At 42.4% G+C, this 13,084-nt stretch overlaps 1 protein-coding gene across 1 annotated transcript in view; it reads right to left on the reverse strand.

Annotated features, from left to right (window-relative positions):
- The window catches only part of CTNNA3 (catenin alpha 3), a 1,292,302-nt gene that overhangs the window by 1,246,970 nt on the left and 32,248 nt on the right, over positions 1–13,084 (reverse strand). Inside the window, exon 2 of the mRNA XM_036336865.1 lies at positions 9,413–9,516. Within this exon, the coding sequence (XP_036192758.1) occupies positions 9,413–9,511 (99 nt within the window). The 5' untranslated portion in view covers positions 9,512–9,516. The remainder of the gene's footprint in view (positions 1–9,412; positions 9,517–13,084) is intronic.

Raw genomic sequence — 13,084 nt, forward strand, 5'->3', positions numbered from 1 at the left:
ATTTACTTTGCTGAATCATACTAGTTTACCACTCTTATTGGTTGAAATATAAGGCATTTATTCTAATTTCCAGGGGGTGGAAGTTTTGAAGAAGATCAGATCAGTTATGGAAAATAAAGGAGCTAATAGGTAAATTTGTGATCCCCTACAAGAATCAAAAAGGAAAATTATATTAAATCTTCATATCCATTGTAAGATGCATTCTAATTTCAGAAATGTTAAACATGTAAAGGCGGAGAATGTGGGAAAATGTGTTTAAATTGAAGAAATATAATATCTTGCAAATGAGGGTTGAGAAGGAAAATTGTTTCCTAAAGGAAAAAACTTGTCTGTAAATCACAAACCTCATTTGTTAAGCCTTAGTTTGTAGAGCACTCAGTACTGTGACACCAAATATCTCCAAATACATCTATAACAAGACTAAGTAACTTTCCAGAGTTGAAAATTATGTCTACGTTAAAACAAACTGTGTCCTGGTTCCAAACTCCCTAAAGGAGAAACGCTAGCTCTTGAAAATCTGTTGATTTCTCAGGTCATGCTTCCGGCCGCCCCCAAGGCATTTCTGAGAAAAACAGAATCACTTGATGTAAGTAAGACTGACCACAGGCTGGGAGAGGGGAGGAGGTAGGTCAGGCTAGGTGATAGGTGTGGGAGAGGCAGAACCTCTTCAGAAGGATGTACACGTCCCGCCCAACCTTTGGGCACCCGCTTCAAGGACCCAGTTGCAGAGCAACAATACGAATATCAGAGTTCAAAAACTCCAGATGACTTCATCACTCCAGCACCTGCAGATGCTAAAGGGCAGTGGCGACCACAGTTGCAAATTAAAAGTTGAAATGTATAATCTCCTACACCTGTGCTTCTTCAGCATTAACGTGACCCAAGTCACCTGGGATCTCATTACACCAAAGATTTTGATTCAGTGGGTCTGGGGTGGGGTCTGGGGGTCTGCATGTTTACGCATTTCCAAATGAGCCTGATGCTGCCATTTTTTGGACAACACTCTGGTACAAGAGTCACCTGGGAGGCTTTTAAAAAAAATACTTCAAGAAATTCTGATTTAATTGGCCTTACTGTGGCCTGGGTCTCAGGCTGTTTATAAGTTCCTGGAGTGATGCCTTGTACAGCTAAGGTTGAGAGGCACTGGTGCAGGTGATTGTACATGGAAACTTCTTCGTGGGATGTACCACACCATGACTCCAGACTGGGACATTATGAATCTCTTCCCTCACTACCACTACCTCCACCCCAAGAAAAGCCCACCAAAACCAAGGATACCATGTGAATTAGGTTCCTGGACTCAATTCCAACTGGGGGATGGGGGAGGAAGGGCTGGGGGAGTCCCACACCAAGGAACAATTCTCAGGACACCAGCGGGTGTCCCATAATCCAACTCAATTCTGACACTATCTACCCCAGCGGTTCTCAACCTGCGGGTCGTGACCCCTTTGGGGGTCAAACGACCCTTTCATAGGGCTCACCTAAGACCATTGGAAAACACATATATAATTACAGTGGGGCCTTGACTTACGAGTGTCCAACTAACGAGTTTTTCAAGATACGAGCCGTCTCTCGGACGATTTTTTGCTTTGAGTTGCAAGCTAAAATTCGGGTTACGAGCCAGCTTCAGATACCCCACTGCTAGTTGGCGCAGCGAACGTCACAGTAAAGGCAACATCAGCCCAGCATCACGTGTCTCACTGGTTCACTTTAATGATTTGACATACGAGTAATTTGAGTTATGAGCTCCGTCACGGAACGAATTAAACTCGTAAGTCAAGGCCCCACTGTACATATTGTTTTTGTGATTAATCACTATGCTTTAATTATGTTCAATTTGTAACAATGAAATTGGGGGTCACCACAACATGAAGAACTGTATTAAAGGGTCGCGGCATTAGGAAGGTTGAGAGCCACTGATCTACCCAAAGACAGCACCAGACTCCACAGGTTAAGGGTTCAGTCCTACAAGACACCCCACCACCACCACCACCTTCAGACCCCAGTCACAAGCCCAGGTTGTTAGCGCTGCTTCTGGCCGAATCAGAGTTCCCAAAGCCCCTCCTCAGGTTTGATTAATTTGCTAGAGCAGCTCACAAAACTCAGAAACATCTTACTTACTGGAGCACTGGTTATTCTAACGCAGGAACAGCCACATGGAGGAGATGCACAGGCCAAGGCATGTTGGAAAAACTCGGAGCTTCCAAGCCCTGCCCGAGTGCGCCATCCTCCCGACGTTCACCAAACCGGAAGCTCTCTCCGCCTCGTCCTTTGGGTTTTTATGGCGGCTTCCTTGCACAGGTGTGACTCATTAAACCGCGGGCCAGTGGTGATTGAACTCTCTCCCCGCGAGGTCAGGGCCTGAGACTAAGAGTTCCAGCCCTCTAATCACAACCAGCCCCCCTCCTAGGTGCTTTCCAAAAGTCGTCTCATTAACATAACAAAGGACAACTTTATCACTCTCAACACTTAGTGAATGACCAGAATATATTTCTTATAAGTCAAAATACCATACTATGGGTACCCAAAACCTTTTAGTGCAACATAACCTAGTCCAGTGGTCGGCAAGCTCATTAGTCAACAGAGCCAAATACCAACAGTACAACGATTGAAATTTCTTTTGAGAGCCAAATTTTTTAAACTTAAACTATACAGGTAGGTACACTGTTATTAACTTAATTAGGGTACTCCTAAGGCTTAGGAAGAGCCACACTCAAGGGGCCAAAGAGCTGCGTGTGGCTCTCGAGCCACAGTTTGCCAACCACGGAGTCCTAGTCCATCTAGTAGTGGATTGCTGGGTAAGGGAACTATTCAGAACGTAAATCCAAGACCTCTCAGCTGTGAGAGTTTTCCTAGATCTGCTACTAATAGTCCTATTGGGACCTGGGAGGACTATCTGACCATATTACAGAGCGTTGAAGCAGGAGGCTACCCCAGAAATTCCTTATAAATTTATTCCAAATGGGCACCACCCAGCCTCATTAAAAAAGACATAGAAGGGGCACCATTCTAGGTCAAGCTTTGAGCCACGAAGCATAACCATGCTCACTACTGGCTGACATAACGGCGAGCAGAGCAGTTCCCATGTTGTAATCACTTGGAGGCTTTTAAAATTACTGCCTGGAGCCCAGCTGGTGTAACTCAGTGGCTGAGCATTGACACATGCACCAAGAAATGGCCAGTTCGATTCCCAGTCAGGGCACATGCCCTGGTTGCAGGCTCGATCCCCAGTAGGGGGTATGCAGGAGGCAGCCGGTCAATGATTCTCTCTCATCATTAATGTTTCCCATCTCTCTCTCCCTCTACCTTACTCGCTGAGATCAATAAAATTCTATTTTAAAAAAATAAAATAAATTCACTGCCTGTCTTACTTCCAAAGATTCTGATTTAATTGGTTTCCTGTGTGGCCTGGGCTTCAGGACTGTTAAAAGCTCCCACGTGATTTTTGTGCAGCCAGCATTGAAAACCACTGGACTACGCGGATCTCAACAGTCACAGGGATTTTCTGAACTGTCTAGTCAGCACTCTCCTCCCAAGTGAGGCTTTTGTGTCTCTTACAGGGCTTGGTCACAGAACACGCCCTCATCACTTATCTCACAGGGGCTCCTGACTGTGTATGGGACAATGCCCATTTCTTACCATTCCTTAACCAGTAAGTGTAGAGTATATCCATGACAAAAGAGTCTAGAGCAGAGGTCGACAAATTAAGTACCCTGGAGCCAAATCTGACCACTTGCTTGTTCTTATAAATAAAGATTTATTGGAACAGAGACACAGCCATTTGTTTACATAGTGTCAATGTCTGCTTCCAAACTACAACCATGGAGTATTTGCACAGAAACCCTATGTCAAAGCTGAAACTATTTACTATCTGAGAATCTGATTCTAGACCGAAACCGAAAAAGTATGCTGACCAATGGTCTAGGGCCGTGGTCGGCAAACCACGGCTCTCGAGCCACACACGGCTCTTTGGCCCCTTGAGTGTGGCTCTTCCACAAAATACCACATGCGGGCACTCACGTACAGTGCGACTGAAACTTTGCAGCCACACTCAAGGGGTCAAAGAGCTGCATGCCGCAGTTTGCCAATCACTGGCTAGGCCAGCAGTTCTCAACCTTCGCTGCACATTAGAATCACCTGGGAATCTTTTTAAAATCCTGATTTCTGGGCCTCATCCTCCGGAAATTCTGTTTCTTTGTTACTAATGTTGTGGCCCCACCCCATAACAAAGAAACAGAATTTCTGGAGGATGAGGCCCAGAAATCAGGATTTTAAAAAGATTCCCAGGTGATTCTAATGTGCAGCCAAGGTTGAGAACCACTGGTCTAGGCCCTAGGGCAGTGATGGCGAACCTATGACATGCTTGTCAGGGGTGACACGCGAACTCATTTTTTGGGTTGATTTTTCTTTGTTAAATGGCATTTAAATATATAAAATAAATATCAAAAATATAAATCTTTGTTTTACTATGGTTGCAAATATCAAAAAATTTCTATATGTGACACGGCACCAGAGTTAAGTTGGGGTTTTTCAAAATGCTGACACGCCGAGCTCAAAAGGTTCGCCATCATTGCCCTAGGGTCATAAATTTGTCAGCTGCAGAGTATCTCCTGAGACAAGCAGGGTGCTCTCAAACAGTCCAGGGCATTCTATAAAAGGTAGTTTCACGCCTCAAGCAGTAAAAATGACCACATCTGGGAGACATGGACTATTCTATCCTTTCAGACAGCTGAACCACAATTGCTCCCTTCAATCTAGCAATTTTCCACTTAAAGGGCAAGGGGATCTGGACTTATCAATCTATACTACCTGGCTCTCTATAGAGTTAGTTTATAAGAGAAAGTGCTTGCTCTGACCGGTGAGCTAAGTGGTTAGAGCATTAGCCTGTGCACCGAAGGGGGAGTTCAATTCCTGGTCAAGGGCATGTACCTGGGTTACAGGTTCAATCCTCAGCCCTGATTGGGGCATGTGCATGAGGCAACCAATTGATGTGTGTCTCTCACATTGATGCCTCTCTCTCTCTCTCTCTCTCTCTCTCTCTCTCTCTCTCTCTCTCTCTCTCCCCTTTCTATCCTTCCCTTCCACTCTCTAAAAACCAATGGAAAAAAAATATCCTCAGGTAAAGATTAACCAAAAATTTAAAAAAAGATTAAAAAGAGCCAGCCTGTGTGGTTCAGTGGTTGAGCATCAACCTATGAACCAGGAGGTCAAGGTTCCATTCTGTTAGGGCACACACCCGGGTTGCAGGCTCCATCTCCACTGGGGGGGGGGGGGGGGGGGCATGCAGGAGGCAGCGGATCAATGATTCTCTCTCCCTATCCCTTCATCTCTGAAATTAATAAAAATATTTTTAAAAAAATAAAAAAGAGAAAGATCTTAATTCTATAGCTAAGCTAGAGGTGGATATTTGTGGGGAATAGATGAACTGGGATTGAAAGATAAAGTATTAGCAGAAGTGGAGTGGATTGGGATGGTCAGAGAACCCAGAACAACAGGGCAGCAACATTGGAACGAGGAGAAAGAAAATCAGTCTGACAAAAGGTCCCTGAAGCAAGCTGAGAAGAGGTGAAGCATGTGCAGAGACTGACATCTGCCCACAGCTCATCTTCAAGGTACCAGGTTCGGGGGGGGGGGGGGGGGGGGGGGGGGGGAGGGAGAGGGGGCATCCTTTGTATGCGCAGCCACGCATACTCCAGCAGGACTCACACTATTTTAATCAATTAGCTACTCGTTTTCTTACCCTTATTTTAAGAGTGGCTTCCTTCTCGGCTATCTGTTTCTCAAGAAATACTATAGCCTAAGAACTTTCCCAGTGGAGCAGTTTTCAGGCAGTAAAAGAATGCACAAATAGAAGAATTCACTTTATTGGAATCAACTCAACTATACTGAGTTACCTTAAGGTTTAAAATGTTATTGAGGTAGAATTAAGTTTATTTCTTCAGTCTACCATAAAAATAACATCTTCATACTTATTGAGTCTTGAGCCTATAAGTGTTTAAAAAACATTTAATTTACTAACTTTTAAGGGTTTTTGTTAAGGTTAGAATCAAAATTCTAATATTTGTTTATAATTTATAAGAATACTGCATGTGTGTACACTTGACTTTGAGATTTCCTTGGAACCTTCAAGATTAATTCTGATATAAATTCTAGTAATCGATTAATTATCGAGGCTACCAAAAAAAAAAAAAAAACTTGGGAGATAAAACCAAGGAAATTTAAGTAAATGCCAACATGCTCATTCAAAATGGCCTACTGAAACGACAGGGGAAAAAAGCACAAACAAATGCAACTTGAATCCTTTACTGAAAGAAACAAAGGAAATTATAATCTAGGAGGCTAGAAAGCCAGAGCACACCCTCTTCTGCTACCTGAAAGTCCATCAGATCTGTCTGTGGAACAGAAGGAAAGGAACCCTGTGGGCATCTAGGCATCTATATTTGCATAAATTTATATTCATGGTTGCTTTTGTTTTCTTTTTGGTTTTTCCCTCGGCCGAAGGAGGGGAGAAAGAAACAATGCTGAGAGTGGGGTGTGGCAGAGAGGTTCTGCCTGGGAGCCGGGAGGAAAGAAAAGGAGGAGGAAGGACTAACTACTCACCCTCCAGCCACTAGGGGCCCAAAGGGGATGGAAGGGGTTGTTTTCCTAAGGACTGTTGTGTGCCTGGAGGTGCAGGCATTGCTTCACGGGACCCACTCCAGTCATTGCTTCACGGGCCCAGGTGATGAGTGAAGCACAGTTGGGAGGAGGGGCGTTCTACCCTCTTCTGGGGGAGCCGAGTGCCTTTTCACCACCTTGAGGATTCACAGCTGTGGAGGCAGCTGGGGCACGGACACGCTGACGTGTCCATTTTCAGTCTCACAATGGGCATCATTGGCGGTTACTGTCCACCATCAACAAAATGAAGCCGGGTGAAATGGAAAAGCTTGGCAGGCAGACTGGTTTGGGAGCACAGGTAAGTCATACCTCAGATTCCCCAACATTTGGAGGCTTTGCAGGGAAACCTCTATTCCAGCACAAGGAGGGCAATCACAGGAACCCTGGATTGCTACTGCCAATGGGAGTTCTTCTGAACTTCCAGCCACCGATGAGGAGGTAGGAGGCCAGGGAATCCGATTACATAAGAAAAGCAAGCATGGCCGGTGCTCGAGGAAACTGTGAAACCCCACAGCGGCTGAAGTATAATTCTGAGATTAAACTGTGGTTTGGAAATTGGAATCATCCATTGAAACCTTGGTGACCAGTTCATCTTATTGTCCCTCAACAGCAGAAACTTAGGGGACTTGAATTGGAAAATTGCTTCACCAGAACTCTCCCCCATGTCTCTACTTCTGTGCATCTTTTAGCTTTGCATTTGCAACGATAAAACTGTAACCCTAGGTACCAACTGCTTTAGCTCTCGGTATAGAGTCAGTTTCCCAAAGAGAATGGTGACAGGACCAATTCACCATTATGCCCAGAGGCACAGCTCTCCTGCCTCATAGGCTTCTTGCCAACCTGTACCTGAGTGTCCATAAGCCAGGTGCCCGCCACCCCCCCACCCCCCGCCACCCCCCGCATAACGTCAGCTGTGACCAGGGTGGAAAGGTGACTTGACAGCAAATGAAGACGTGGCAAAAAAGAAACCCTGAAATGAAGGCCATGCGAAGGCGACTGTGATGGGGGCTGTTCACTAATGTACCCATCCCCTGGGCACAGGGCAGGATCAAACAGCCAGCATCCACACTGACCACATCACTTGCTTTGACATGTCACATCCGGGTGAACATTTTCATGACCCTGGTATGATTCATCCTGTTCTCTTAACCCTGTACAACTGGGTAAGAGAAATGTTGGGATGGGTCCCTGAGTGCCTGTTCTAAGCAGAAACTGGAAGAGTTAGAGGTGAGAGCCAGAGGAATAATGTTTATTACTATTGATATAACTCTGTATTTATCTCCTGAAAACATGGGATATGTTTACATCAGAAAATACATTTGAAACTTTGTCGTCCCCGCCCCCCAAAAAAAAAAACACAAAAAAACACTTTATACGACATAACATATTCTAAGGAGTTTGTTATTTTTAGCCTAAAGGATTTTGAGTAAGTCAATTCTTTTAGCTTATATTCAACATGAATCTGACACATAGCAAATCATATTTTGTGGCAAATAAGATTATAGACATTTCCATTATGTAATGACTGTAGCACGATCTAGAAGTTTATGTCTCCTTCAGAGAGTATACAACATAGAGATGTAAATTCTTTTCATCGTAATTCTGCATAAATGCATTGCCAAACTTGGCTCTTGAAAGTGATAAAGTGCAGATGTCTACAGCTGCAATCATAAAAATGTAATTGCTGAGGAAAAATATTTCTGATCCATTGGAGGAATTTATTACAGAGGGATGCAACTTTGTAAGTTACCACACAGGAAAAAATGGAAGTGAATGACTGAAAGATATCCCAGGCTGAGCATTCCTGCAAAATGACCTAGTGATTTACCTGTGCCCAGAAAGGAAAAAATAGATTAGAGATAAATCAAGTTTGGTGGGGAAGGCTCTGGTAACTATAAGAAGAGCAGAAAAAAGATTTACGAATAAATGAATTTAGAAGTCAGAGTAACAAAATAGTATTGTGACCAATTACTCCAAAAATTAAAATGTAATTTTGACTTTGAGTTATACACAGAGGTGGTAAGTAATATCCATGAAACCGTAAATGCAAAGGAATATAAAATGAAGGTAAATAATAAGGAAAGGTGAGAATTTTTCTAATGTGGCTACTAAATTGATAGCTTTATCTAGTGGTACTATCCATTTAAAGATCATTAACTTCTTTTGGAATGTTTTCCAATATAACCAGAGAATATATTACATATATAGGTGCTTTGAAAACTACATATACATATTACTGCTGTTGCTTTTAAAAGAAAATCAGGGGGGAGAGCTTTCAGAATTTTATTATTATTACTAAATACAGACTTTTTTACATTTTAACAATACTTTAAATGATAATTTTAGATGCCATTCATTTTTTTAATGTTATATATTTTTTTATTTTTTATTGCTTAAAGTATTACAAAGGGTATTACATATGTGTCCTTCCGCCCCCCCCCTGCCCTTGAAAGTCCCCTAGCCTCCCCTACTCCCCAGTGTCTTATGTCCATTGGTTAAGCTTATATGCATGCATACAAGTCCTTTGGTTGATCTCTTACCCCCCTCCCTCCTGCCCCCCAACCCTCCCCGGCCTTCCCACTGCAGTTTGACAATCTGTTTGAGGCAGCTCTGCCTCTGTATCTATTATTGTTCAAAAGTTAATGCCATTCATTTTATAAAAATCAAAGCTTCTCTTGGTTCATTATCTATTTTTCCCACATTTTTTAAGTTCTTCTGCAGTTACTCTACGTTGTAATTTCCATGCAATTAATACCTGGATTATGAGAGGCTCCAGTAGCTTCTCTACAGTGAATGTTTGGACCTGCAGATCCTGGGGGTCAATATTCAGTGTGACTGGTGTTTCAGCTGACATGCTGCCTGTGCACAAAAACAAAATACATTTATTAATTTAAAAAAAATATGTTCTAAAGGAAGGCACTAATTAAAACCAGAGAGTGCGTGAGATTTCAGGCCCTCTTCCTAGTATCAGCGGTAGCCCTCCGAGGACCAAGGTGTCAAGTCCACCGACAGAGAAGTGAGATATTCACCAAGTGTTGGAGGTCGTGTCAAGTCCACCGACAGAGAAATGAGATATTCTCCAAGTCTTGGAGGTCGTGCTGTCTGAGCTCAGGTCCTCCAAATAATCAATCTGTGCTAGCATATCCATGACTAAAATAATCATTCCGCCCTGGAGGCTTTGCATTTGATCAGGAGTCTTAGTGAAAAGGAATGGCCAAGCTGGTGAGATATCACAGTACTCAAGTCCTTTGACTTCCATGACACCATGGCCCTGAGGCAGCCAGAGCCCATAGTTTCCCTGTTCTTGTTAATGGTGACTCAGATGAGGAGCCAGGTAGGACTTTGTAAGACATCTGACACATCTCTACTTGTTTGGGGTATTGTTTGAGGATTTTGATTGGAGAAGAAAGTTGGAGGCAATTTACTTTCCTGTACAGAAAAGAAACTAATATAAATTGGCATAGTTATAAAAAGAAAGAAGCAGCTCTGAGAAGACATTGATAATAAGTGTAATTTAAAAATTTATGTATACTTACAATTAAATAAATCATATTTAAAATAAAGATAATAAATTCTCAAAAAATAAAAAAATAAATGTATAGTCCACAGAAATGTGTATTACTATCAATGCAAAAATCTTCCCACTTAGCTATTACCCATTTTCTTCTATAATTTCTCATATTTGCAGGCTAGGAAAACAAGAATCTTCCCCTAGGAAGGATCCTGATATTCCATATGATACCCATAGACACTAAAACAAAAAAAGAAATAGAGAATATTACTTTCATTTTAGTTTCTCTATTTATTATTGTAGATGTAAGGGCGAATAATTGTTTCCTCTTTAATTTGCTGATTGGCTCTATGAATGGAATGATGATGGATTTATAGGTGAATGAATGGATGGATGCATGAATGAGTAAATGGATGAATGAATGAATGAATGAATGTGAGCGTACATTTTCATGGTATCTCTCTTATCCAGAATCAATCCCTTCAAGGTTCCTCTGAATCTCAGTGATTCTAGAGGAAAGAACTATTGTTTTTCTTATACCCCTGCCTCCAGCCCCTAAGAGATATCAGAATCTCAGGGTAGGGCTCATGTTTCCTCCCAGCTCCTTCCCCTGAGAGTCTACCCCCATTCCCTTACTAGCTTTTCTCAACTCCCACTGGCCTGACACCATAAAATCAGCATCTCTTTGCTCTTCAACCTCTCCCACTCTACTGGATCCTTTTCCTGTACCCATAAATGTGTTACGTATATATTCAAAGAGAATCATGATCTCTCTCTGAGTGTGTCAATGAAAAGCTCAGTGCTTCACCAAGGCTCTTCCACACTGTACACCTGATACCCAGCAGAGAGATTCACACACACACACACACACACACACACACAACCATCCTATAACTAAACAATTATCCTAATTGATTCTTGACATACTCTAATTGTTACACTAATAATGTAATTTGGTTTTTTTTAATAGAGACAAATACTGAAAAGTCCAGAAACCTTGCTGCTCTTCAGATGTTATGCCACATGACTATGCTTCACAATTCTTTGACAATAAAAATGGATATTTGAAGTATTCTTGAGAATAATGGAAATCTGCCAACAGGCTGTCCTCAGTGACTTAACATAAAAATGTGCACATAATGAAAATAGTGGATTTCAAATATGATTCTCATCAAATATACTTACAAAACTTATAATTCTTTCATGTGTCTTTAGCAAAGTTTGATATTAAAAACAAAGAGAAATACTCAAAAAGTCTAAAAAAAACACTTATGACAAATTTAATAATCTATGAAAGCATTTAAGTAAAATTACATACTCCAAAGTTGACTATTATTAAAAACACTAATGCATACTAATTATTTTGTGTATAGCATTGAAACATTTTTCTAGTCAATTCAGGAAATTATAATAACCAATTTGAAATGAGGAGAAAAAAGACAACTTATGTGTTGAGTGTCCTAAGATTACTCTATCCATGTTTTCAAGTAGCTATCATATATTACTTATTCATCTACTAAAAACTACTGTAAATGTTGAGAGTTTTATATAAAACCTAATGACATTGTTGATTGCAAAGACAGAGTACACGTTGTTAAATGTAGCACATTTTTGATAGTTTAATTGGAATCAAAATAAATTTCTTTACTTTTTAAATTATTTTTACTCTTTAAAACCTATTTTTACCTTGAAAAAATCATTATTCAAGGTGTATTAAGTGAAAAAATATTATTTGAATATCTTTTCAAATGAAAGTATAAATTACGATTATTATGGTACTAGAGGTCCAGTGCACGAAATTCATGCATGGGTGGGGATGCTAGGCCTGGCCGGCGATCAGGGCCTATCAGGGCTGTCTCACCCAGTTCTAATAGGGGCCAGGCCGGCTGGGGGCTGCCGGCTGCCAGCTGCCAGCCAGGGTCTGGGGGCCTGCAATTAGGGCCTGGGGGCCTGCCAGCTGCCAGACAGGGCCTGCCTGCTGCTGGACAGGGCCAGTGGGACAGGGGGAGGGATGGGAGAAGGGACCGCAGGAGGTTTGCTGGCCGGGGGGAGGGATCGGGGGAGGTTGGCTGGCCATGGGAGGTTGGAGGTTGACTATGGAAGCGCGTTGAGCATCTGCCCCGTGGTGGTCAGTGCACATATAGCAACTGGCTGACCAGTCGTTTAGTCGTAACAGTCACATAGATGACATATCCTATATAATAAAAGCCTAATATGCTAAGTGTCCGACCGTTCGTTCAACCATTTGACCAGTCGCACTGACCACCAGGGGGCAGACACTCCCACCGGTAGGTTAGCTTGCTGCTGGGGTCCAGCTGATCAGTACTGGGCAAGACGGGCAGGACATGCCCTAGAGTCATCCTGTGGTCCCTCCCCAGCCCCAATCATACACCAGTGGGGTCCCTTGGCCTGGCCTGCACCCTCTTGCAATCTGGGACCCCTCGGGGGATGTCAGAGAGCTGGTTTCAGCCCAATCCCCGCAGGCCAGGCCAAGGGACCCCACCAGTGCACGAATCCATGCACCGGGCTCCTAGTCAATATATAAAGACACATATCCCTATGGTTTAGCCCTTTACTGTCTTGCTTCTCTCTCCTTTTCACTGGTTTTACTTCCTTTCTAAAGTAAAAACATGATTTCTTTTCTCAGCTATTCATCTAAAACGCAGGAGATATGCTCCATGAAAGGCTCCCAACACTATTGCCAAATGGTTTCTCTTACATGCATTCGAAGGACTGAAATGTTTTGTTTGGTTAGGTTTTTCTATTTGGTTTTGTTTTTTCCAGTCATTCCATCTATCACTTTGATTCCCTCTAACACAAGCAAATCTAAATTGACAGATAGGATATTCCCAGGGTGACCTTTCTGCATAGCTCAAAGCCAATCTATACAATAAAATATGTCCTTCAGATCCAGAA

The sequence above is a fragment of the Myotis myotis genome, unplaced genomic scaffold, assembly GCF_014108235.1.
Source record: "Myotis myotis isolate mMyoMyo1 unplaced genomic scaffold, mMyoMyo1.p scaffold_m19_p_15, whole genome shotgun sequence".
Lineage (NCBI taxonomy): Eukaryota > Metazoa > Chordata > Mammalia > Chiroptera > Vespertilionidae > Myotis > Myotis myotis.